General features: G+C 40.7%; 1 protein-coding gene across 1 annotated transcript; it reads left to right on the top strand.

The window, feature by feature from the left end:
* Positions 1-803: 803 nt before the first annotated feature.
* On the top strand, positions 804-18,572 carry LOC117257113 (charged multivesicular body protein 4b). Its single transcript, XM_033627021.2, has 5 exons — positions 804-1,180; positions 12,239-12,416; positions 13,710-13,824; positions 16,085-16,211; positions 16,330-18,572. The coding sequence occupies exons 1-5, from the start codon at positions 997-999 to the stop codon at positions 16,392-16,394; spliced, it is 669 nt and encodes a 222-aa protein (XP_033482912.2). The 5' UTR covers positions 804-996; the 3' UTR covers positions 16,395-18,572.
* The last annotated feature ends 8,916 nt before the right edge of the window (positions 18,573-27,488 follow it).

The following is a 27,488-nucleotide window of genomic DNA, read 5'->3' as shown; positions in this document are numbered from 1 at the left end:
ATTTCTTATCTAGGCCTAACCGCCATATGGATTTTTACTAAACTTGGTAGATATGTAGAACAGGACGCCTCAAGGTGACTGGAGAAATTTAACTCTAATTGGCAACTGGGTGGCGCTATAACAACAGAAAAATGCTTAAAAATGGCTAAAATGCGACTGATCGCTGTGGCTCCCCCTGTGGACCAATGTTGTTGTTTTGTTGGTATGACTAAGTCATGGTATGGTATGCTGTACATAATCATGGAAACTGTCAGCGTGTCATTCTGACCCACGTTTTTCTACTCACTGACTTGGTCAATCTGTGTTTCCCATGTGAACAACCACTGTTAAGTCAATACAACATATAAACACTTTAACTATCTGCCTTTCAACGTGCTACCTCAACTACTAATGTACAGTTTTAGCCCACTAACTATCCCACTATTGGCAATGATACTACTGTACTTTCAATAAAGCAATCGTACTATCAAATCCACAAAATCTCTGTCTGAATACATTGCTCTTCTTAATGGGATCAGTTGACTATTTAATCTGCAATTTCCTATGACCTGTATCCCAAACACACACCATGTGAAACTGTACGTGGGCAACTGTGCACTCAGTGGGTATGGACTAGTCTTGATTTTAATCTATATATATAAAAAATAAAATCTTTAAAATATTAATCAGTCATGTCTGTAAACGACAATTATAATATAACAAACGACCGTCGCCAATAATCTTTAAAAAAAAAACAAAAAAAAACTGTCCACGCACTGAACTCACGCGTGAGTCATGTAACAGCGCTGACGTAATGACATCACGAGGCCTTTCTGGAAGAGCGGAAGAAGGGAAGAAAACAACAGCAGCAGCAGCGGCGGCAGCCCTCCGGCGAGGCGACGATAGCTGACGAGAAAAGACAACACAGCGATTTAACGACACCCTGTCCGGTATCACGAAGTACCGGCTGCTCTTGTACGGTTAACACAGCCGTTATTGTTTACATTTAACAACAACATGTCGGGTATAATGAGGCTATTCGGCGGCGGGGGGAAGAGTGGAAAAGCGCCGACACCTCAGGAGGCTATCCAGAAACTCCGAGAAACCGAGGAGATGTTGGCCAAAAAACAGGAATTTCTAGAGAAGAAAGTGGAGCAGGAGCTCTTAACGGCGAAGAAGAACGGCACGAAAAACAAACGAGGTGAGGAAGAAGCTCCTGAAGTGATTTGGAGGGTTAATTAGTTAGTTAGTTTGTTAGTTTAGCCCGCAGGCTAACGGCACAGGAGGAACCGGGAAGTTGGCAGTTGTCAGGCTACATTTACCTGAATTTACCTGTCAGTCCACACGGTCCCCTGACTCCATTTTAAATGTGTGTTTTTATGACAGCAGGGGATCATGCTGAAGAATTACATGACCACACAGAGAGCCCACAGATCAAACTAGGAAGGAGCTAAAAAAAAGTTATTAACCACAATGAAATTCAGATTTATTACCAAGTAGGTTTACAGAAAGGAACTGACCATTGTGTTTGAAGCATACAATAAAAACATAAAGTATAAAAAATAGAGGTAAAGTACTGCAACAGTCAAGAACATAAATATAGACAGCTTAACATAAAAGGTGTACAGTACAGTTGTGGTCACAAGTTTACACACACTTGTAAGGAACATGTTTGTCATGGCAGTGTCAAGTTCCCCAAATATCCACAACTTTTATTTCTCTGTGATGAAATGAATAAAGCTCCTACTACTTTATCACAAAGAACAGTAATGAATTTAACATGGATTATCTGAAAGTGTGTGCAATCTGCAGGGTCAAAAATACACATACAGCAACCTGAATTATCAAGTTTGGTGATGTACAAAGTGGCACGACCTCTTTGTTTCTTGTGACACTGAGATTGTGCCATAGATCTGCCACAAGGTCCCGTCTTCATGCCGCCTTTGCTTTTTACACAGAACCAAACAGCAGTGGCTCCTGTGTGTGATTTAAGATAGCATGATGCGGGCGTTGCATAATCAGAAGCGTGAAGGGCATGGCGTGCCACAAGAGTGTCGGCCCCCAGTGTGACATATAACACATATACATATACACATTGGCAGCGCTTTATAAACAAAAGCAATGGGAAAACATGGCAATAACAATTATTTACCATCCCTGTTATATGGTGGCTGATCTCGTCCTCTATTCGGAGGCTAAGGAGCTCCTGGACCTCATTGTTTTTCCAGTTTGCAGTAGGGCTGCCACTAACGATTATTTTCATTGTCGACTAATCTGTCGATTATTTCTTCGATTAGTCGACTAATAATTTCATCGAAAAAAGTGTTAAAATGTTGAAAAATGTCGGTCTGTCTCGCCCAAACCCTAAAATTACGTCATCTAATGTCTTGTTTCCTATTCATGCCAAAGGGTTTTAGTTCACTGTCACAGGTGAGTGTGTAAAGCTGCCAATATCTGAACATAAAAAGCTGCAGTAATAATATTTTGGCTACTTTTATAGTACTTTTCTATGAAAAATGACTCAAACCCATTAGTCGACTACTAAAATAGTCACCGATTATTTTAATAGTCGATTAGTCATCGATTAGTCGACTAATCGTGGCAGCCCTAGTTTGCAGACATTTTCGGACACTTTTCTTCTTCTTTGAGTGGCCGCAAGCTGCTGCCAGCTACACTGATCCCGTCCTGCCGGCTGTCATTCAGACAGAAGTTGTTTCTGCACTGTTACTACCTACATTCCCACAACTTCCCACACGGCTCAGTGGCAAGACAGCTCTGTCCCCCCCATGCTGCAATCGTACCTTATTTACAGAACAGCAAGACGGCATAATGGCGCAATATTCCCACTTCGACTAGGCAGTGTAAAACGGGCTTACAGCAGGAGACTTCTCTGAGCCCATTTAGATCGGGCCTGTTTGATACACAAATTAGATTCAGCCACAAACACTACAATGGAGCTCAGTATGGATCTGAAAAACAGCATCACTGAATTTAAAAAGTCAGGAAAGTCACTTAGAGCCATTTCAAAGCAGCTACAGTTCCCCGATCAACTGCCCCCCAAACATAAAATCATCAGCCAGAAGACTTGGATGCAGTTGGGTTTTCCAACAGGACAATGACCCCAATCACACATCAAAAGTGGTAACAGAATGGCTAAATGATTAGATTAAGGTTCCCAAAGTACTGACTTTAACCTCATCAAGAGCACTTTGACTTTGTTGTAGAAACAAGTCCATGACAGATAGCCGACAAATTTATTTGAACTGCACCAATTCGCTCAAGAGCAGCGGTCAGAGATTCAACCAGACGCTTGTGGATGGCTGTTTTCCTGAGATAGTTATCGTACCATACAAATCTCATGCAGTCGCAACCCTATCTATGACAAACGTGTTCTTTATGAGTGTATGTAAACTTTTGACCTCAACTGTATACCCTAGCTGTTAAAAAGAATTAAAAAGTCTCGTGCAGGAAAAGGCCAGCTGCAGATGGGAAGAAGCAGTTTTTGTAGCATGAGGTTTGGATCCTGGTGGACTGCAGCCTCCTGTCAGCATGGAGTTTACAAAGAGTCTGTCTCCAATTTTTCCACAAGCAGCACCGATGCTTCCTGCTGAAAATTTTAGGAGCACTACTTAAAGAAGTATTTCACAGCTATTAAAGATGGTCTTTTCATAAAACTGGGTTGTCTGTAGAGGAGAATCAATCATCAATCAATTAGTTGTGATGTTAGTGCTACATGGCCAGAAAACAGACACATTCGCTTTCGCTCAAGAAGTAGAAAACCTCAAAATACCAGAATGCACTGCGCCGCACTGGACCAAGAAACACTTCCACTTTTAGGTGATGTAACACAAGCTTGTCTGTTTTGACACAGGAACAATATGGCAACCAGTCGGCAACAAACAATCTGTAAGTATAGTTTAGCAGTAAACTAAAACGTGTGTCTGAAAACATTTGAGGGATGATATATGCAACATGGTAACAGAAGCGTGGTTCATCTTTAATCAGCACTGCACTGTCATATTAGAGCCAAACGCTGCGCTGAAATGTATTTCTGACAACATTTTAGGCAAGAAATAGGCAATACAGTAACACAGTATTGGTTTACATTCGATCAGCACTGCCTAGTTTACAGTTTAATTGGATTTTGGTTTGTGTTTGAGAGACCAGAGAGAGATGAGGGGGGTGGTTTTCTGTCTTGATCGGCTTTTGTACTCTGTGTTCGTGGTGGCGGGCCTGTGAAAATGAGGAAGAACAATCTATAGTTTGAGCATCAGGCCCAGCAGATTTGAGCTGGGAGATGAGCAGGAAGATCTGGGCACTGGTCAGCCGAAGTGCACAGTTCATTTACACATACCCACGTTGTTATGACACAAAGCTGGTTGAAAATCGGCAAAGTATCCCTTTGAATTGAAAATTCATATTTTCTCCATTTTAACTGCATTACTTGTAAATGCTTTGGTCATAGATACACCGTTTACAGAAATAACACTGTGCTGTTGTAATTTAAAGGAAAAAGTCACTCTCAGCTTCTTAGATCTGAAGCTTTCTGGTGCTCACTGGGATCATAGCTGAACTTACCAACGTTTGCACCTCAGCTATTTAGAAATGTAGCTACTTCAAGGTGTGCAAATGTGGGACTTCAATTTTGGTGATTCTTCAAATTTATACAGTGAAAACTGCTTGATTTTGAGTCTGAACGTAGTCAGAGTCGTCCTTTAATTTTTTCCAGAAACCTAAATTCAAAGAATAAAGGTAATTCCCTCACAGTTTAGTGGGATGTCTTAATGAATAAGGCACACACATAACATGTTTTAAACTTCCTGTCACATTCTTTGTCATGTGAAGCGAGCTTCCTCATTTCTTAGCCATACTTTTCAGCACTTGCTCCAGTCAACCGTAACTCTCTTCATGTGGGTCGAAATATGTGTCACCAGCAATGAAGACAGAGGTGCAGCAGACCAAACGTTGCTTTCAGGAATTTACAAGCCCATTTAAAAGGCTTAAAATGATTAAATAAACAACAAAAAAAATCTGGTTCTCATTAGTTTGGAACTGGTTGTAATTGAAATGACTCTCAGTATAAACACTTGTTAACCCTGTGGTGGTTTTGGAAGCAGTACAGGATGTACACTGCCTCATTCTTCATACGTGAATAACTGAGTCAGAAATGTTGTTGTCAGAGAGGTTTTCATTGTAGTGAGTCCCTGGAACCCACAGAAGGTTATTTGAGTGGGTCCCCAATAAAATTTGTGGGGTTTTTGTGCAAATTGTAGTGCAAATTGTAGTAACATTGTGTTTGATGTGATATAGTCATAATTAGGGCTGGAAATTAGCACCAGACACCAGCCATGTGCTGGTAAAATCTGCAAGCGGCTGTTGGATTTGCTCCACTCACCAGCCAAACAATAGTAATCTGTTGAGTGGTTGGTTAATTTAGGAATCCACGGTCCTGGTGACATATAGACAAAAAGTTTCCAGTTCTTGTTATAATGAATGCTTTGTGGTGTAATTTCCCTGTTGCAGATATGTTCAGTTAAACCTGGACTTCATCATCGGTCTGTTTCCACCATCGGTTTGTGTTTAGTGTTGCCTGTTGCTGACACAGCCAATGGTCATTTGTTTTATTTATTTATTTTTAAATGGTGGTTAACATTGCTGCATTGGTTCATGTGTTCAACCAGTTGCAATACACTCAGGTCTGGACCAATCAATACACATTTACATCACTCAAGCCTCCTCTGAAATAGGAGCTGAAAAAGTCCATCAAAGCAGCCTTTTAAGAACCACGATTGTTTCTAGCTCTGGCAGTGTGGACACAATAAAAAGTGGCGTTCTTAGAAATATAATAAAACTTTCTCCAGTTTGAAAATGCCTATTGCTGAGCAAAATTTCGAACAAATTGACACCCGTAACAATGCAGGAACACTTATAAAATGAGATGATGATTGAATGTATTAAATCAATGCATGCTGGGCCGATTCTCATCACACCTACCTCATGTATCCACAATCACATGATCAGCAGTTAGCCAATCATATGCATGCTGCTCATGGTTTCAACTCTCCAGTAGTTTTACCTTTATTTCAGAAAAGAGCGCACTGCATCCAGGGTTATCAAATCAATCCTGAAACTGCTTTCAAAGAACCAAATCAGCTGGATGAGAATAAACAGGATTAATTTTCCCTCATATCTGCTTGTTAGCCTGAATTAGTTCATCTGCATTTGAAGAACAGGGATGGTGATGACATGAGAACACAATATGAGGGAAACATGCAGACATGGCCTCTTTACCTTTTTGATCGGGTTAACTGTGGTGACGCTCATCCTGTTTCAACTCAGACTGTTTGGGGAAGAGTCAACAAGACGACTGACTGTCAAGTCAACCTTCAGTCAGAATCTGTCAACCCTCTCAGGCGGTCTACATTGATTGAAAGTGTTACTCAATACGTTCACAGCATGTAGTGTCACTTACTCAGTGTTACTTACTTATGAGATGTGCCAGTATACTGGTTTAAAGGTGACTGATACCAAGCGTTTCACCAGAGTATACAGTATATGATTGTATTTGTGCACAGGTTAAACTCACAAAATGTCACGACAGGAAATATTCTTACAACTATTTGCCCTATTAAACAAAAAGTTTCTCTTTCGCTGAACCAAGACTAGCTTAATTGCCCTGTTAAGTCATTGTAAAACACACTTCAGTCAAACCCGACAAACTAAATAAAACCAAAGTTGTTGTAGTTGGCTTTGTTAGTCCTGTAGTTAGTCCACTGTTTCAACAATCACCACCTCTGGTTTGTACCAAATAAATCCATATTTTACCAAGTTAGATGTAAATAAATATGTTGTTTTCCCCTGCTGTCTCTCTCTGGACCCCCTGGTCATAAGGTTACCCCAAATACCCTGGTATACCATACTGCCACACAAGCCTGATTGCTTCTAATTATAATACTAACACTAACAACAATTCCTATATGCTACCATAGAAGGCTGTGAATGCAGCACTGCGCTCCTGTCTTCACGACCAGTTTTATTTTGATTAGCTGCGTGCAAGCACTTTTGTACCAGTGTTCTTACTGCATCAGCTCTGACCACAGTGAAGGTTCATATTTTGTGTGGGACACCATTCGCACAGGCCAGACAAGTCACATATTTGCATTCGCCTCGTGGTGTAGCTCGTCGTTCTTTGTGCATTAACACACGTTTGGCCTTATAAAATTAATTTTTACCATTAAAACCAGCCAGCTCCTGTTGATAGTGTGTAAAGTGTATGCTATGTTGGTGCCTTTGCAGAGTCCAACTATTTGTTAAGTTGGTTAAAGTTCAAGGCAAACACGTTGTTTTGTAATTTTACTGTTATTTAGCTATTAAAAGTATTTCAGGAGAGTTTTAAAATGTTGTGATAAGACTATTTACTATGATATTTTCGGCCACAATAATTGTGGGAAGATAATATGATACACCCCTGATTACATAAAGCCAGATTCCCACTGGGGTTGCAGTGAGATCTGTGATGCAACCATGAACTCTTTCCAGGAAAAATGGCTCATTTATAACGGGTTTTAAAAGTCCTGTAACTGTTCCTCACACTTTTGCTTTCAACTCTTAAACCTGATTTTCAACATAGTTCATCCTATCAGTCAGCCTCCCTCTTGTTGGGAGATGAAGAACAATACACACAATCTCTAATTCCTGAAAGCAAACATACCAAACCCTACCAGCATCTGCACGATGCCTCTCTCAGATTTTGGTGTTTACACAATTAACTGCTATACTGCACCTACTTCTCGCTGTTTGACTTCAGGCCGTTTAAAAAGCCCCGTTAATGGATTCATTTTTCCAGTAATAATGGTGAGGAAGCCTCCAGCCCTGTCACTGACAAGTATATCTTACATTTCAGTTGATAAAAGTGACAACGCAACAGAAAACAGAGTGTACTCGTAAATCATACTTGACATGTAGAGTCGCTACTGAAAAATGAGGTTTGAAGCAGTCAGGAGAAAAAAGCAGGACAACAGGAAAAACAAAGGGTCACAAAAGGTGACCCATAATTCAAGGGTGTGGTCTGAATGCAGCTCCGCCACCGAGATAATCTAATTATGCTGTGTGTGATGTTGGGTAATGATGTTATCAGTCCAGGGATAGAGCCAGGTGCCAGAATAATCAGATGAAACAGGAACTGTCAGCTGCTCTCTGGCTCCTGGTGGACCAGACCAACCAGTCTGGTCAGTAGATCGATAAAGAGTTGTTTGTGTAGATTGATAAAGATTCGTCTTTTTTCTATATCTGAAATGTTCTGATGGATTATAATTTTCCAGTTCCAGTTAAGAAGTTCGTGTACAGCTGCGTGCAATATATGAGAACCTTGGCTTCATTTTTTTAATAGAAAAAAAAATTCTGTCATGTTAGCGGCTCTGTGAGGCTGTACTGAGGCACAGTGTTGCTTTGAGCTAGATGTTAACATGGCTAGGCAAACCTGCTCACAATGACAATGCTAACAAATTGATGTAAAGCTGTTATGATGTTTCCCATGTTCACAGTCTTAGGCCCCTTTTACACTGCCAGATTTTCAGCGAATGTTGGGCTGTTTTGGGCTGGATTGGCGAGTTGATCCAAGGTGCCCAGTTTTCCGCCCAAAGGGGTAGACATATTAGTGGAACCGTTTTGGTTTAAAAAGACCGAGGCGCTCTCTGCCATGGAAGGAGCTGTTGATGACTTGTGGGAGGAGCTGTTGATGATGCTGCACGTGCGACCCACTGGCGGTGAACTAACAGGAAACAGCTGATAGCAGAAATGAGCAGCTAGTAGCAAGAGGGAAACGTAAACTTGACAGACACTGTAAAGATGAGCAACTGGGGAGACAAGGAATTGCGCGCCCTCCTTGTCCTCGCAAACTAAGAGGCCATTAACCGTCAAATGACGGGAACGGTGAAGGATGGGCCGACTTAAGAGAGAATCGCCGAAGGACTGACCAGCCGCGGCTTCCCTCAGAATTTGCATAATTGTCCATATGCATGTAATTGTAATGGCTGCTGTAGGAGAGAGGAATAACGTCGTGGGAGAGACAAAAACTGTGTAAAAAAACACCCTGAATATGTTTAGAACTACAAATGAACATTCTTTCAGTGATTTATATTAGACAAAGAAAATTTTACATTTACATTCCGCTCTGACTGTAAACCAGGTCGGGATCAGCCAGCGGCGGTTCCGCGCATGCGCGATTCACTTCAGTTCACAGTCTGGAGGTGGAGGGGTTAACATCTCCTGCTCTGACTGCTGCTGGGAGGGAGGACTGGGCCGTCTGTGAGTGCTTTGGGGCGAGAGAGGAACCCACGGCAGCATCTGCTGCTCGTTGAGAAGAATAAGAATGATACGTGCTCTCACAACAGAGTCTCCAGAAGTCTTCAATAACATCAGAAAAAGTCGCTAGATTTGTCGCTAGTCGCTTTTTTGAAAAAGAGTCGCTAGAGGGGTCTGAAAAGTCGCTAAATATAGCGACAAAGTCGCTAAGTTGGCAACACTGCGTCACTGTTTACGTCACATGCTGAGCTACACGTTTTGTTACTTACTCACGCCCCTCATTGCCCCGAAAATGGCACATTCTGTATGATGCATTTTGCTGCACTCCCCGATTTTGCTTTTATACTGCCAATGCTGAAAGAAGACTGATTGGGCTTTCCTGCAAAGTTGCACAATTCCTATTTAAAAAGGGCTTTAGTTTAGTGTTTTAGCTTGCTGGCATTTGCTAATTAGCACTAAACACAAAGTACAGTGGAGGCTGATGGGAATTCGGGGTGTAAATCACAAGTCTCTTCATGATAGGGATGCGCAATAATATCATGTCATTGGTATCAGTCAATATCAGCTTCAAAATTAATCAGAATTGGCCAAGATTATTTTTCTTATCTTGTCCCATGAATGAATATTACATACATTGATAAGTATTGTATTTCATGTCTTCATCTGCCAGTGGGTCATCACAATGAGGGTATACAGGCATAATATGGTGTTAATTCCACCACAGAAGAGATTTGATGATCACTGAAATTAGGTTGGGAAAAAAGTGGATATATCGACATGAGTTGTTACATATCAGCAGATCAATACGGGCAAAAAAAAATCCAATATCGCGCATCCCTAATTCATGATATTATATCGATTCTTTGGACAATTATACAATATTTGCTGATATCGCAAAGTCCGCCATGAACTCCCCCTAAAAAATCAACATCAGTTTTAGTATACTCGATACTGAGAATATTTTCACTGCTTTACCTAAACACACACAGCCCTTTCTGACGTGCAAGGTGATAAAGGCTTTAGTTTCCCATTTATGCTCTCGTCAAAATTCCTTACTCTGTTGACAAAAAAAATTATTTTAGCTCACTGATCACAGAAGCTGCTGAGTATGGGTAAGAATCTCATATAGCTCTACTTCAAATGATCTGAACTATCCCTTTAAATAATAACCTGCTTAAAACAGACAGACTTTGTGTGGACATTTGCATGATACAGATCTCGGACAGGGAAAGCATCACTATAGCAGCAGCGAAGCAAGATGAAAACAAAGATTATAACTGTGACAGTGACAGCAAGTGGAAACTATTTTAACGTCAAATCCTGATCTTTGAGTTTTATTCAGAGCTAAACCTTATGTAACTGCATCTTCTAATCTTGGTTCCAAACCGAGGCTGTAATCCAGACACGCTCCAGCATACATTCTTATCTCTTGTGACTTCATCACCCACTTCCCTCGTCACGTATGACTCAGCAGGTTTAAGTCACCGCCTCTGTGGATTAGGTGCTTTCCCTTATCAGAACCAAAGGGGATTTCCCTGTGTTCTGGCTTAGATGTTTTTTTCTGTGTAATTAAACCACATGGAGGAAGGCAAGTGCCAAAATATACTGTGGACGCATATACTGAAATGATTAATACAGGATATACAGTCAGTGAAAAAATAAATAAATACACAAGAGAGACCTGTAACATTTAGTGTATTAGTTAATTGACAGAATGTCTCAAGTTTAAGTAGTAACATTGCAGAATTAATTGTTTAGTCTGTCTGGAAATTTTTACCTGCATTTAACCACTCCCTGTTCCCTCGTGTCAGAGTCAGTGGGTTCTTCTGTGGTTGACACAAGCTTAAGAGACTTTAAAGTTTTGTTCTATAACATAAAAGATGTCTGTAAATACCCCACTTGAGAATTTTGAAGCTTTTGTGTGTCTTAAAAAGGTCTTAGGTCATGCGACTGTGGTGTAGTTAGCTTATAGACTAATGTTCGCTTTTTAATTCTGACAAATGCATTTTGGCTTCAAAAAAAGTAGTACGTAGTGAAGTAGTGAAGATTATCTTGTGAACAAATCAAAAGTATCATAAACTCATTTGCCACAGAGTTTATTTTCTGCAGTAATCCGAAATTCAATCCAATGGAAAAGTCACATTGGTATTTTGACATGGATCCCTGGAGCACTGTGTGTCAGAATTTAGTAAAAAGGGACAATCACAATTTCCATGAGCCCAAGCGGATGTCATGTTTAGTCTAACCAACAGTCTAAAACCAAAAGAAGTTTAGTTTACTATCATCAGTTCAAAAAATCCTCACATTTGAGAAGCTGGAACCAGTAAAGTTTGTCATTTTTGCTTCATAAATGTCTCAAACGATCAATGTGAAGTACTTGTTCATGAATTCTTTGAGAATCGCCTAATTAATTAGACCTAATCAACTAATTGTTTCAGCACTAATACTACAAAAGTCACTTTGTCGTACTCAGTCAAGCTGTTCTTTCCAGTGATAGAAATCCAGCTACTAAATCCAGCTAATCCAACAGCAGCCTCAGGTTTACCAAATATTTTCATCTCTGTTGTTTCAGATAAGACCAGATCTCTGAGAGCTCGATGAGATGCTAGAGAGAGGACAAACTTAAAGTAGTCTGTCCAAAGCATATTGCGTCTGCAGGCAGAGATTTGGCTCAGACGGGATTTTATCAGATTAACCGAGTCCTGCTCCATTAGGACAAACACTGTAATTCATCATTTCACTGAAGCTCATCTTGCAGCAGCGCAGCTCTACCTGCTCCTTATTTGTCCTGAGACATACAAAGAAAGCTGCTGCTGCATGCATCAGATATGTGTCTATTGGTCTTTGTCTCATTGTCTCATACTTAACATTTTCAACACAAATTTACTCCTAAAAGAAAAAGCCTTGTATCTGTCTCCTGACCAAACTTTGATCCATCCTTTCTTTTTCTGTCCAGCGGCTCTGCAGGCCTTGAAAAGGAAGAAGCGCTATGAGAAGCAGCTGCTTCAGATCGACGGGACGTTGTCTACCATTGAATTCCAGAGGGAGGCGCTAGAGAATGCCAACACCAACACAGAAGTGCTCAAGAACATGAGCATTGCAGCCAAGGCAATGGAGGCTGCACACCAACACATGTAAGAGACATTTAGAAACAAGTTACAGGTTAGATTTTTTTTGGGTGCTGCTGAGGTTATTTTAAGTATTATGAGTTTAAGTTTACAGGTTTTCTTGTCTTATTCCTTTTATAATCAGCTGCCTTTTGTTGTTCTTTGTTTGCCTTTGCTAAGTGATGGGGTGGGGAAAAACACTGATTCCCTCATGTATTGTAAATGTTTCTTTTTAAGATTTTCATAATTGATTTTTTTATGCCTGAATTGATAGAATTCAAATGCAGAGGTGGAAAGAAGTTGCCACTTTTATTGTGGTGGTCAGCAAGTAATGTGCTGTCATATCCATTTCAAGAAAAAAAAAAAAAAGTCTGAAGCGAGAAAGCAGAAAAACGGATTAGCAAACTTTCTGTTGCTGCCTTTACACACATTAGACCCTGCCCGCTGCGAACCCCGGCCCTGGGGTTTGCTAAATTCAAGTTGCAACAGCTACTGGAGGTCCGTTTCCAGAGCTTTCTCCCGCTCTCCTACCGGCGAATAGTCTCCTCGTGGTGGGGAGGGGCAGAGGGACTGCGAGGTTGCTGGCTAGCTAATCCTTTTCTCATTTGTGCTTTTGTAGTGAAATTAAGAGGAATTGTAAAGATTAGTCTTAATTTCACATTCAAGAATCAGCCGCTCCTCGTCCATCGTGACGCTTTCAAAGTGAGTGACCGGAATAAAGAGAAATATAGGGTCCGACATAAGTTTAGCTCAAAAAGGCCTGTACAGCTTCAAATCCAAAATGTTGCCATGTTGGTGTAGTTTTAGTTTTCTTTTCTTGACTAACTCTGAACTTTATAGGAAACAAACCAGTGAGGCCACTATCCTCCCGTCCTACCTTAGTGTAGTGGGCCTCCCTAATGTAGTGGCTAGAGCACTTGTCTTTCATGCGGGAGGTCCAGGGTTGGTATCCTGCTGGGGTTAAAACAGTTACTAGTTTATTTACCACTTTTCCATGCGCTATATGATGCTGCTGACATAAAAGACTGGCTGACGTTGTTTTTGTAACTATACCTCATGATAAACTGTCTCTAGAAGTGTATGATTCAGCCTCTTCCCGTTGGCCAGTATTTAAAAATGCAAACAAAAATCACAAATTGCAATACTTAAAAATAGCAATATATATTGAATCGGCACCCAAGTATCATGATAGTATTGAATCGGGAGATAAACATCGTCCAAGAATCTTATAGACACCAGTTTCTTGGTTTGTGCAGAGCCATTTGTATTCATGCATCCAGTTTGATGTCATCTCTCTCTTCGTGTCCTTCTGTTTCACAGGGACATCAACAAAGTAGACGAACTGATGGCGGACATCACAGAACAACAGGAAGTGGCCCAAGAAATCTCAGATGTAATTTCCAGACCGATTGGTTTCGGAGAAGAGTACGACGAGGTAAGAACATGGACTAAAACAATTTCCTGAAATCTGGAATCTTACCTGCATTTCAACCAGACGAACCAGATGGGGTTGTACTTTGTGATGGCCCTGGAACTATCAGGGGAGAGTTCAGGGTTAAACGTCATCAATTAGTCAGAGACAAACCTCACAGCTGCAACAATTTTTGTACAGCTTCATTCATTAACCAAACAAGCTCTAATAGACTCTAGTATCAATATTAGGATCCCTGCATGACACTTTTTACAGTACATGTGTTACAATATTTATCAATGCAGGGCTGTAGACGTGAGACTTGGACACAAGTGGGACGCGAGTTGTAAAAATGTCAAGCAAATGGACTTAACTTTAGACATGAAGGCAAAACGCTGCAGAGACTTGACTTGGTGAAGAGTGCAGTATCATATGTAGTGTATCTCTTGAGCTCTGCCCAACTGTCATGAATAATTAATCACAAACACGATAATATACACTTTCAGTTGTAGCTGCTGGCATTGGAATCAAATGGAGAAAACTCTAAATTTCAGATGACAGAAATTAGTCTTTCATTATACCATTAAAGGAATCCCCCCCATGACCATTTGTATATCAGTTTCTCACCCACACTCACTCACCCTTTCATGAACTCATGCAGTGTAATCCAAGGCTCATTTATCCAGTCATATGCTCAGTACTTCCCAAACACACAGCCCTCTCTGATGGGAAACCGAACTGAAAGTGAAAATAATCCATGCTCTATTTGCAGCCAGACTCCACTGACAAAGATAGTGATTTTACCTCACTAAACACAGGAGCTGCTGGTCTATCACTACCTCGATCGGTTAGTTTGTTTGTGTTATTGTGTGACTGGTGTTTGAAAGGGTTAGTTCTAGGGATGCACCGAAATGAAAATTTGTGGCCGAAGCCGAAGCCGAATAATATTAAACGCTTGGCCGAATACCGAGTACCGAATACCGAATATTGTTGTTTAGTTTTTCATTAGTTTTTGCAGATGAACCCCCTCCAGATTAGTGTTGTCACGGTACCAATATTGGGACCCACTGTACGATACCAATGAAAATATCATGGTTCTGAGTAGTATCACGATACCACAGCGAAAATGAGGCAGATGTGCCTTTTGTCATTTATAAAAAGATAAATCACTTTTCTATAATACATCAATGATATTTCAATGGAATAAATTACTTATTGACTTATTCATACTTCAAAAACAGCATCAATGAGTGATTAACATAGGGGGGATCAAAATAAAATAAATAAATGAAATAAAAATCAACCAGCCACCCTCCACCCCTGACAAGTCCCTTCATAAGTAAAGAACAGTCCCTAAAGTGTGGTGAGGTTTGTGGGCCGTGAACGTCTCGTTTCTCTTCTGACACGTCACATACCTGTGTTCGGCTGGCTCGGCTGTTCAGGTACTTCTGGGCAGTCATGACGCCAAGAAGAGGATATTATTGGAGCCGACTTCTCCGTTGCCGGTAAGCCGATGGCCGGCGTATTTGACAGGAATACATTACTGTCTGTGTCTGTGACCCCCGTTCAACCCACAATCGGTGGGATTCGCTTTTCGTTTCTGCTGCTGGTTGAAATCTGTAGGCTGCTCGCACAGCGTGCTGAATGATTTAAGCCTATTTTGCTCGCTCAAAACTATTTTTAGTCGCAAATGCCAGTGCCGTGACAGGCGGATCGCCACACTGCCGACATTTTACTCGGCCCGTCACGGCACGCTGTTTGATTGCGTTATCAAAACACGCCGCTATTATTCAGCCTTGCTTTTAACTTATTCCACCGAATACCGAATGTGTGTTTTTTTGCAATATTCGGCCGATTATATTCGGTTACCGAATATTCGGTGCATCCCTAGTTAGTTCGGATTCCGCAAAGTCACACAGTAACACAAACAAACTAACTCATCAGGGCAGTGGTAGACCAGCAGCTCCCCTGTTCAGCAAGGTAAAATTACTGTTTTGTCAATGGAGTCGAGCTTTGACGAGAGGATAGATCAGGGTGCTTCCATTCCTTACCTTTTTTGTTCAGTTGAAAATAGCTTAGGCCCGTTTACGTGGTTAGTACGGTTCGTTTGGGCTGGTGTTAAAGCTGTCAGTCAAACCCTGGTGCGGACCAAATAACTGAATGGAGACCACTTGAAATGTGATATACAAATGGTCATTTATTCACCCTTTAATTAGTCTGTGTGGTCTGCCTGCACATACCTGGTTTCTTGATTACTTACTTGTGTGTGTGTGTGTGTGTTCAGGATGAGCTTATGGCTGAGCTGGAGGATCTGGAACAGGAAGAGCTGGATAAAAATCTTCTGGAAATCGAAGGAACAGAGGACGTTCCTCTACCCAGCGTACCATCTACATCACTACCAGCTAGACCAGGTACGATACGTCACTAAATAAAAATTCGATTTAATTCACACATATTGTCCACATCACAAATATCTGCACAATAACATAATTAAATATAATGCTTTATGTCTGTGTGTTCCTTTTTTAGCCAAGAAGAAGGAGGAAGAAGACGAGGATGACATGGCGGACCTGGAGGCCTGGGCGGCTAACTAAGCTAGCTTGCCCTGCTAGCTAGCTAGAACCCCTCTCCTATCTGTCTCTGTGCTATAAGGCTTCTCCCAGACATCTGGAAGAGAGACATGGACTCTGGGCTCCTGGGCTGGCTGCTAGCATGCTGCTCTGTCGTGAAGGCTACGTCCCAATATCTAACCATACCCCAGCCCCAAAGTATGCACTTGTGCACATATTCACTGACTTAAAATGAACCAAGGTTTTTCTTCTCTGATTAATGTAACAGTAAAAATCTTTTTGCTCCAGCTGTACACTTATCTGTTTCTGAAGGGCAGAGACTACGAAAGGGCAGATGTCGTGCCCTGACAGCCTGCGTTTATGTATTGAAAAATCTCTTTTTGGGAAAGGCCACTTATAGGGCAAGAGAGTGCAAGTGCATACTTCCAGGGAATGGTGTTTGGAGAAACAGGACGAGGCTTGTTTCTGGGAGCAATGTGAAGAATAAACAAATGTATGGGAAAAAAAGCAAAAACAGAAAGACGAAGAGTCAGCCATTTTTCTGCTTCCTGCGTTGTCATCTCTCTGCTCTTCTACAGTGATGGCGACAACCCATCGTCTTCACCATCTCTGCTAAATCTCAGCAGCAGCAAAAAAAAAAAACCCAGATGAATGATGAAAATGTAGGACTTTCTTACTGACGTATCGCTGTCTACCAAAAAGATTACGTGTTACAGCAACATTGTGTAAAGAGAGGATCCAGGCTTTGATCCCTCTGTCAGCCATATCTCCTACCCAAGTGTCCACGGGCAACTTCTTCATTCGGCACTCTGGATCTAATCAGTTAAATTCCTAAAATGCCATATGAGGGGGGAAAAAGGAGCATTGTCAATAGAAAGGGCATGTTTTCCCATTACTCAACATTACAGTGGCACCAGTGCCTGGTTATAATCAATGCCATCAGTGAGGCTTCCAGTATGGACTTGGACGCTGATACTGGATCCTTTGCAGCTGCTTTTCTCAGGCAGACATGACTGCCTCAAGCAGTAATACTGGCTATTCTTCTTCAGTCTGTGAATGTTAATCATTAGCTAGCAGGCTAATTTACCAAAGTAAGTGCTTACACCAACAAGCTGATAAAGCCAATAAGCTTGTACCATAAACATGTTTACAGCCAGTTTCAGCCTCTACAGCTAACTTCCCTTTTCATGAAACCTTCACAGGGGGTGAATGTTTATATAAATCACCTGTTTAAATTTTATTAAGGTTTAAAAGTGCCCATATTCAAGGGCAGTGCCGCTTTGAGTCAGCTTCACCTCTGGTCCAAATACGGTCACCTCTGGCTCCAGAAATCACAGCCGAAATGCCAAACTCAAGGCTTCAAACAGGAGTCCGCAAACGAATCAGCGATGTCATGGTACTTACAGTCAATATTTTTGTACAGGCTAAGCGTGTGACCCTTCAAAACAAGTTGTGGACCTCTAATATGGCTGCCAGAGGGTATATTACAAACAAGCCCCCAGGAAGTGTGCTAAGTTTTGACGACGATTCTGGATCCATCACATGATGCTGTTGGCATGAATGTATAAAGAGAACTTGATACAGCGTTGTACGTGGGGCCCTTTTCATCCCATGAAAGTTGCTCAGTGGTGCGTTAAGCCAGAAAAGAGTAATTACCATTTATAAAGTTAATTATGATCGGCACCTCTTCTGCATGGTGTGGCCCACAAGCTGGCTACTTCCCTTTAAGCGCTCCACTGACTTGAATGGGGATAAAAAGATTTTATCATGACAGTGTAATAACACTGTTTGGCTGCACCATTAAATCATTTCAATCATTCAGTCATTTCTGATTTAAGTTAGCGGAGTGCTAAACCAGAAGTGAGCCACTTGTCTCACAAAAGCCTGTATTGTTTCTGCTGTGTGGGCTCAACCATGTAGAAGATATGGGTAATTTTATATTCGGGAAGTCTTTACAGGAGCCTCACCTTCAACGCTGGATCCAGTACTCTTTATACATCCATGATAACAACACGTTGGAAGACTTTAGTTCGTGCCTGACGCCTCCAGCGCCTCGTCTGTCTGTGTTCAACAGTGATGCACTCTGAGAAAGTCCTACATTTGTGGAATTTAAAGATAATGTGTGTGAGTGTGTGATGTTTTTCAGCCTTTTGACACAGTGACCTCTTGTGAATATTAAGTCGAATTAAAATGGTGAGCTGACGTCTTTTTTTTTTTTTTTTAATTTGCTCTTGACTCACCTGTAGTGTGAAACTCATTCAAACACTGAGAGACATACACGGTGGTCTTCATGATAAACCTTTGGCTCACTGCCTCATTACTCATGACTGTAGCTACACTTCTCTCCTTCTGTCAGCAGACACATTTATGCATGGACGGACTGGAGTCGATCCACAATCAAACAGATGGTTAAGACAGTAATTTGAACATGACTGAAGTCTTTAAAGTCTCACTCCAGACTCGTTTTGAAGTATAAATACTTAAACTAGTATTTTGTCTAACGTGGTTTTCTCGCATAATAAAAACAATTCTGTTTCCAGTGAAACATGGCTAGCTTTAGAGAAACAATTGAAGCGATTCAGCCATACATGTTCGAGCCTCAGTCAGACCGGCTAGCTAGCATTTAATCAGAATGTTCAGTGCAAATTGCGTCTTTTATTTATGTTGTTTGTTAGCTTCGGTAGGTTCTGGGTAGGCAGCGGAAAGAAACTCCAGGGTCCAGTTTACATCTCTACCATGTTCACTATGCTAATGCTAACTCTGCTCTCTGTACTGCCAGGTCCGCTCTGCGCTGGAGGTTTCAGGTTTCTTTTCCAGAGTTGTGTTGACATCTGTTCCCCTGACAACGAGAGTTTCCTATATTAGACAGCAATTGGCTTTCGTATTACTGACACATCTTATCTAGCTCGCCCGAGCTATGTTTGAATGTCCCCTTCAGTAGAAGAATGTGAGGTCAGACATTTTGGGGCCATAAACATAAGAAAAACATTCTTGAGTGGAGAGGGACTTTAAATGAAGTCGTCGTAAACACAGTATGTCCTTATTTCTAAGCCGATCGACCCCAGTCTTGATTTTTCAAGGTATACTATGCAGGAATGCCAGTTACAACATTCAATTTTGGCCCCTCCTTCCGACACTGCTTGTACGTACACTCCAAGCTATTGACAAAGGAAAGCTACATTTGCAGTAATGGAAAACCTAATACTTAAACAAGCTGACAAAGCTAACCACTGGCACCTAGCCATACCTCTTCTTCACCATCATCCTTCAGGGCTCGCCAGAGGAAATGGAAGTGAAACCCAATTGCAGATTCATCTTGCTTTGGAGCAAGCTCTGTCCACTTCTCCTCACTATATTTGCATTTTTTTTTCCCAGCACTTTGTCCACAATTTCCATAACTTCCTCTTGGATATGTGCTGATACGACCTGGTTGCTACTATTTTATAAAGTCTTCAACTTCCTTGTGTGCTCATATTAGCTGGGAGCTGCACCCAGGAACATCCCGAACACAGCAAGAAGAAAACATGACAATACAGGGAGGGTCTGCAGATAAAAACACCACCACACACCTCTAGTGCGTCATAAGTGATGATCAAGAGGGATTACTACTTTTTAGGAACATCCTGCCTAGTATACCTTTAAAGACACACCATTAAAAAGAAACTTGCGTATGCCAATAGAGTTTATTTTCCTTTCTTCTGTTTACCTCAAATTTCATATTCTCTCTGGCTGTACAGAAACAATGTGACCTGTAGCCGGTTCGCTATGTCACTCTGTGACTGGGGTTGTGTACAGTAAAACTCAAGTATCAGCACTGTTGCATCTGTTATTCTGTCAGAAATACGTTTCTCTGTCCTGCTTTTTGTTAGCGGCAATCATCTGGGACATGGCTCTGTAGTTAGCAGCGTACTCTGGTATTCAAACTCGTCTTTCTCGTGATCACTTCAGGTACATTTCAGATACCATATGTGGGATTTTGAGGTACTTTTTACTCCACAACTTGTATTTCACTTTCAGTTACTTTTTGCATTAAAATAATACATGTAAAGCCTCTGATATGGATCTAATAAACTTGGGTACAACATCAAGTTTGATGTATGCAGACTGTACGATGACAGTGCCTACTGAATCACAGGCTATACGATGCAACAGCTTCCCATACTGAGTGCTGCTCTGGGTATTACTTCTCCAACTGTGAAGCCCAACATAGAGAGTCACATTTTTAAATAACCTAAAGTTTTGTGGGCACTATAACTGCTGTGGGTCTGTGTGTGTTTGCTAGCTGCTAGGTTGCTCGCCTGTCAGCTGCACCTCTACTGCTACTTCCGTCCATGCTTCGTGCTTCGTCCAAAGCTTCTGCTGCCACATTTTCACAAGGTTTTCCTCTCTGGTGGAATCCCACACATTTCCTTAACCATATTTTGCCTCCATGGCGAGCTGCTATCTGTCTGTTTGTTGGGGTTTATCATCAGTGTGTCATTTCATGCTGCATGGTTAGTAGATGTAGGTCATAACAGCAGTCACACAGTGAGATTGTCATCCCAGATTCCTGATTGCAAGATGTAGGACCACTGTTTTAGGGCCACAACCAAAGATATCGCCACGTTTCTTTCATGCTGGTCATCTTGCGTCTGGGACAGCCCAAAATAACACAATGTATACCCAGCTTGTGACAAAGCATCAGTCTCTGTGGTTAAGATTAGCTTCACCTTGACACCTTACTTAGACAACACACAGCTGCTGAGCCTTAAAATTGCGAACATGCTACAACAGAATATGCCAGGGGAGTAAAAATATTGGATGGATTTGATGAAGTAAATGTGACTTTGGAGTCTTGGGAGAACCACCACTGTAGTTTGGAGCTGAACACCACCCTACTGTACTACACAGCTGGCCCCCACCCGCACCTCCCCCTCCTTCGCATCCTTAGATCAATAGAAAACATTCCTTTCAAACCTGCCTGTGGGCGGATTTGAAAGGAATGGTTACCTAAAGGTTACCTAAATATGGTAATGAGGTTACCTAAATAGCATAAAACTAGTATAAAGAAGCTAAGTCTTTATTCAGATATACACCGATCAGCCAAAACATTCAAACCACTGACAGGTGAAGTGAATAACTTGTTCCAGTGCATTGTTCTGCTGGGAAACCTTTGGTTCTGGCATTCATGTGGATACCACCTGACATGTTCCACCCACTCAAACACTGTTGCAGGCCAAGTACCCCCCCCTCATGGCAACAGTACTACCCAATGGCAGTGGCCCCCCAGCAGGATAATGCACCATGCCACACTGCAAAAACTGTTTACAAATGGCCTGTGGAGTGTGACAAAAAGCTCAAGGTGTCGACCTGGCTTCTAAATTTCCCAGGTCCCAATCTGCTCAAGGATTCTTGTGATGTGCCGGTACCCCAGATGTACCCCTGATCCAAGGTGGGGCCTCCTTGGATCGGACTTGGCTCTGACCTGTGGAGGCATGGACACAGGATCTCTGGGAGTGTCCTGCGGTGTCTGGCACCAGTGCGTTGGCGGCAGATCCATTTAGTCCAGTGGGTTGTGAGGTAGGTTAATGGCACGTGCCACAGATGCTCATTCAGATTGGGATCTGGGGAATTTGGAGGCCAGGTCGACACTTTGAGGTCTTTAAAGTCAAACCTGCGAGACTTGACAGTGATAGGGTGACAGTCCGCTGTGGTCCTGAGCAAGACCTCTTGAAACGTGCTCTTAAATTAGCTGTAGTGTAGGGTTTCTAGCAGTGGCCTCAGTTTAGCCCCTCTACTCCCTGTATTTATAGTCACTACATTTTTCAGCCATATTGTCTTTTTTAGGACAAATTAGGCTTCACAGAAACGTCATCAATGGGCATGAGAACAGTACTGTACATATTCTACAATATTTTCTCTAACAAAAGTGTCTGATCTGCTTCAGGCTGTTTATTAATCAGTCCTGCCTCATATCAGTGACACCATCCCTGAGCAAAATGAAAAGAATCCAAGTAAGTTGGTTATTTGTGACACTCATTTTCAACTGCACTGGTCAAAGTCTTCATTGAGGTTGAATTGCATCTCTCATTCTCTTATTGTTTGTTGTTATACAAACAATACCGCTCGTTAGGTTGACCTCTTAACGCTGCATCATATTTCAGCAGTGTTTTGTGCATTTTAAAGTAAGTGTAGTCAGAAGTGCACTACGTCCTTCTGAAAATGAGTCACACAAAATGCACTTACATACTTTCTCCTTAGTATTACTTTGACTTTTAGTGCAGGGATTAAGTGTCTGGTGATGGGCTCTTCTTTGCATTCAAATTTTCAAATGTAAAGTTAATGAATATTGTTGAAATCAGCTGCCGTGATAGTGTCTGCTGCCTCCTTAAAAACACATGAACTGATTCCATATCCATGAAGTGGATCACGGGCCCATTCTGAAAGGACCATAAGTGACTCACAAGTGTGTCAACTTTGTAAAAAATGTTCTTTATTTTGAAGGACAGCAAATTTCTGGCATGGAGCTGTTATTTTGAAGAGCTGTTTTCTGCTGTAGAGTGAGGTACTACTTGACAGCTACATGACAGACACAGCAAACTAGCTCAGCGACATGGCCAAGTGCAAGTATGATGGTGAATATATTAAACTGTGTGGACCTTTAATGACTGAGGAGAAATCTGGACCCAGTAGCTGGCCTACTTGGTTGTCACATCAAGTATCAAATGTTGAAAATGACATGTTGCTGTGACAGAATGTGTGTGAGGACCTTTACCCTCAGTGACACTGAGACAAGGTCCAGCATGAAGGAAATACTGGGGAAAAGGCCAAGGCCGGGGTTAGAGTTAAGACTGAGCAATGGCTATTAATAGCACACACACACACACACACACACACACACACACACACACGGATATGACAGTGTGCTATGTCTTTTTAATGCTGCATTCTCTACTATATTCATTGCTGTATCTCATGTAGGAAATACAGTTTCTTCTTAATATTAACACATTATTATCACATCTACTTTATCATTATTACATGAACATATCCAGAAGTGTTTCCCACCTTGACCACAAAGTATACTCTGTGCTTCCTCATCTTTGTGGCGCCCTTTAGTTTTTTTTTAGTCTTTCAGTTTCTTTGCCATTTTTAACAGTTCAAAGTAGAGTAGTTTAACGTGTGTAGCAGAGACCCTCAGCCTGACCGGAATCTCCCAGAGGCTCCTGGGCGTGTTAGTGTTACTTAACTTATTTATGAGAAACACCTATTCATAACTACTGGGACAAATAACATCCTACCAAGAAAACCCTTAAAACTCTAACTTATCAACACACTTATTCAGTTTCCAGGATGACACATTATTTTTAAAGGATTTATATGTTTAAAATAAATATGCTTTATAAAATATTTTGATCTTAACAGCCTTGTCCCAGAAAATAACTCACAACTTCAAACAGTTAAAAATATTTGTTAAAAGCCTTTAAAATCTAAAATGGACAGTACGCACTGATAACATCGTTGTCAAAAATCTACTACTATGTTCATCTTTGCTTTAAAGTATATTTTTTGTGAAAATGTTGGCCCTTTAAATATGTGTCCCAAATTTGTTTCAGCTCTGTCAGACTTCTACAATAGCATAATTTAATCAGGTATAAAAGGGATCAGCTACATCAAAAGGACTCCTGACTTCCTGGTTTCTAAAAAGGCGGGAATGCTGCTTAAGTTCTGGTGAGCGTTGCATTTTTTGATAAATTAATTTAATAATATTCCTATCAGGTGGCTGTAGCCCCTCTAAATCACAACTAAGTAAGAATTATGGTTTAAAAATGAATATTTTGATGAGCATTAAGAGAACTCTCAGCAACTATGAAAAATAAAATGGCTACTCACTTCGACTGCTGTGAAATTAATAAATATATAACTTCCTGTCAGGTCCATAAGACATCAGCTCCGTCAGATCTTACCTCTGACATCCATTATTACGCTATTCAAGAAAAAAAATTAAATCACCAGGAGGATGGCTCATTACAAGATTTAATAGTCAAGATTTAGATCTTATAAAATATATTTTCCAGCCTAACTGAAGAGTAAAAATACAAAAAAAACACTAAGTAATGTTTTGTCCCCATTCCCAAGAATGAGTGTCCAGTTTGGGGCCCCATGGTGTGAAATCTTTGCTGTTAGGGCCCCTATTAAAGTCAGCTAACTTTTTCAAGGTTTAAGGTTTAGTCAGAGCCCTCCTGTCCGGGCCTGTCAGCATCCCGTGCCAGTTTGTAATGTTTTAACTCAGGAGGCTTTCTATTGCTTCTGTGTAAGAGTTGACAAGAACTTGGCTGGGTAAAATTGCTTCTCAAGTTTCCTGTAAGAAAAAGAAAGTTGTTTTGTTGCTTTCTTTCATCAGGGTGGAGATGTGTGATGACCATGTCAGGCTCTCTGTGATGCTGATTCCAAGGAACTTCAAACTGTTCACTCGCTCTACCTCAGCTCCATCAGTGTAGACAGGGTTGTACGTGTCTTCCCCTCCTTTTTCCTAAAATCAACAATCAACTCCTTGGTTTTGCTGACGTTGAACAGACGGTTGTTCTCTGAGCACTACTTTGCCAGATTGTTGATTTGCCTCCAATATGAGTTCTCATCACTGTTTCCGGCTGATGATGGTGGTGTTGTAAGCAGACTTCACAATAGAGTCATCTTCCGGTGTTGCAGTTGTGTGTGTGCAGCAATAGCAGGAAGGGACTGAGCACACAGCCCTGGGGAGCTCTGCTGTTTAAACTGCATTTGAATTTTACCAGTGCTCAAGCAAAGAGCAGAAACTTGGCTGCGGAACCAGACCTCAGATAAGGTCTGGTTACATGAAGATTCCTCATTCTATCTAACAGCTGCACTGCACTGACTGGCCCCACTGGTTGCAGGGGCAGTTTTACCTGAAGCCTGGCCTGCTCCAGCTGCCCTCCCTGCTTACAACACTGCTAGTCTTCCAAATAGCCACTAATTTGCATCTAATATGGGAACATTCAGTTAAAGCTCCACTGACTTTATTGGCAGTTTCCTCTGAATGGCTCAGGTCTGACCTGTGTGTCACTTAAATTTGTGTTATTTTATTAAAGATATATTTATTTTGGAATATGAGCCACATGAGCAAAGTGCAAATTAAAATAATTCGGCCGACAAATTAGATTTTGACACCGAGCACCTATACAACAAAGAGTCATAAGATTAGGTAATAATGCAGGGCCTGCATTAGTTGATATTGCACTTTGGTGATACAAATTCTTTTGCAAATTAAATAAATAAAAGAAATTAATCAATTCACCAAGATATAACCACAAACACATGGTCATTCTGGGGCTTTGAGGACCTTCAGAGAGTCTGGGAACCGGCAGTTACCTATTTTGTTGGTAACTCAGCCGTCCATTTAGCTAATGCAAATATACTACATCATATCACGGTGATCCATTCCTCGATTCCAGTGCACATTCACAGTGCACAGTGTTAAACCAGTTTATCTAGTTCAGTTCACAAGAGAAAACCTGGCACTACAATATTCACAACTATACAAATAACAACTCCACTGAATGCCTGTAGAATAAAATATTTTTTTTTATATTTTCAATTAATCTTATATCAATTATAACAGTGCATTTGCAGATACAGATTTCATTATAGAATCAAAAATCTCTTTTACAAGAGAGACCTGGCTATTCAAACGTAGTGGCCTCTCAAGAAAAACAAGCACACGTCTCTGTCACTACATTCTTTATCATGCCCTTAAATTCATCAGTGAATATTATTTAATTTCAGATGTTTTTAAAGATTGTTGCACGTCCAAGGTGCAGAGTAGGAGAAATCAGTTTACCCCAGATCTGTTAAAACCCAGGGTACATTAAAAAGCAACCACCTTGAGAAGGTAGCTGGTAACTACCAGAGCTGACACACAGCAGGGTGCAGAGGTAGGCTGGAAGTTTGTCCAGTATTGCTTTATAGATCAAAATATACCAGTGCTGTTGTCCACAAGTGGTCAGTGATGTCCAACCCACCATTATTAGAAGGTTATAATAGCTTTCTTATTCGTCATTGTGTTAGAAACAGTCAAAGATGTATTGTAGTTCAACACAACACAGATGGACATTTGGTGTAATCTGAAGCACTCTATAGATAGAGATAGAGTTTAGGTAAATTAACAAAGAAGCTTCAACACAAAATTTTTGAGTCAGTACAAGGGGTGGGAATCACCAGAGGATCCACAAACTGATATCGTTACGATACTTAAGCCACAATACAATATTACTGCGATTTTAAATATGTGGTGATATGCTGAGTATTGCAATGAAATATATTGCTATATATTGCAATTTATTACCCTTTTCCAACTGTAAATTATGTCCTTAAAGCAAAACTTTGTCAACGTAAATAAATATATATATATATTTTCATCTATATGTATGTATATATATATATATATATATATATATATATATATATATATATATATATATATACTGTTTACACATATTTTTATATTTTTTAATCTTTAATTTTCTTTTACTCTAGTAACACTGTCACCCTCCTTTTTCTGTCTGGGCTTTGAGCTGCTGTGACGTGAATTTCCCGTGTGGGATTAATAAAGTTTTATCTTATCTTATCTTATCTTATGGTCTCTTGTCTTAACATCTGTTTTATCTAATAAGTTAGTATGTTTTCAGTCTGTTCATCTCACTTCAGCCATTTTTTTTGCAGCAGCAAAATGTATTTACTGGACTGAAAAAGCAACTGGTTTTATTATTCTAGTAGGCTACCTAAAGTTTAAGTTGTATTTGTAATATTAATCATTTATATAATTAAAATGATACTAGGCACTGTGTGATGATACACTATAGCCACACAAAAATATTGCAATACTATGCTGTGTCGATTTTCCCACCCCTAGTAAGTACACTGATAGAATAAATGAAAAATTGATTCAATTTCTGTTTTACAGAGAGAACATATTGGAAAAATATCTTTAAATTAATGTATGAATTTAAGTGCATCATAAAGAATGTGGTGAAAGAGACATGTGCTTGTCTCATCTAGAATAAATTATAAATATATATATAAATGTGGTGGTGTTGATAATAGCTGCAATGTTACTTATTT

Source organism: Epinephelus lanceolatus, chromosome 1 (assembly GCF_041903045.1).
Source record: "Epinephelus lanceolatus isolate andai-2023 chromosome 1, ASM4190304v1, whole genome shotgun sequence".
In the NCBI taxonomy this organism is placed as follows: Eukaryota; Metazoa; Chordata; class Actinopteri; order Perciformes; family Serranidae; genus Epinephelus; species Epinephelus lanceolatus.
Note: the sequence above shows the minus strand (reverse complement) of the source record. Positions and strands in the feature narration are given on the sequence as shown.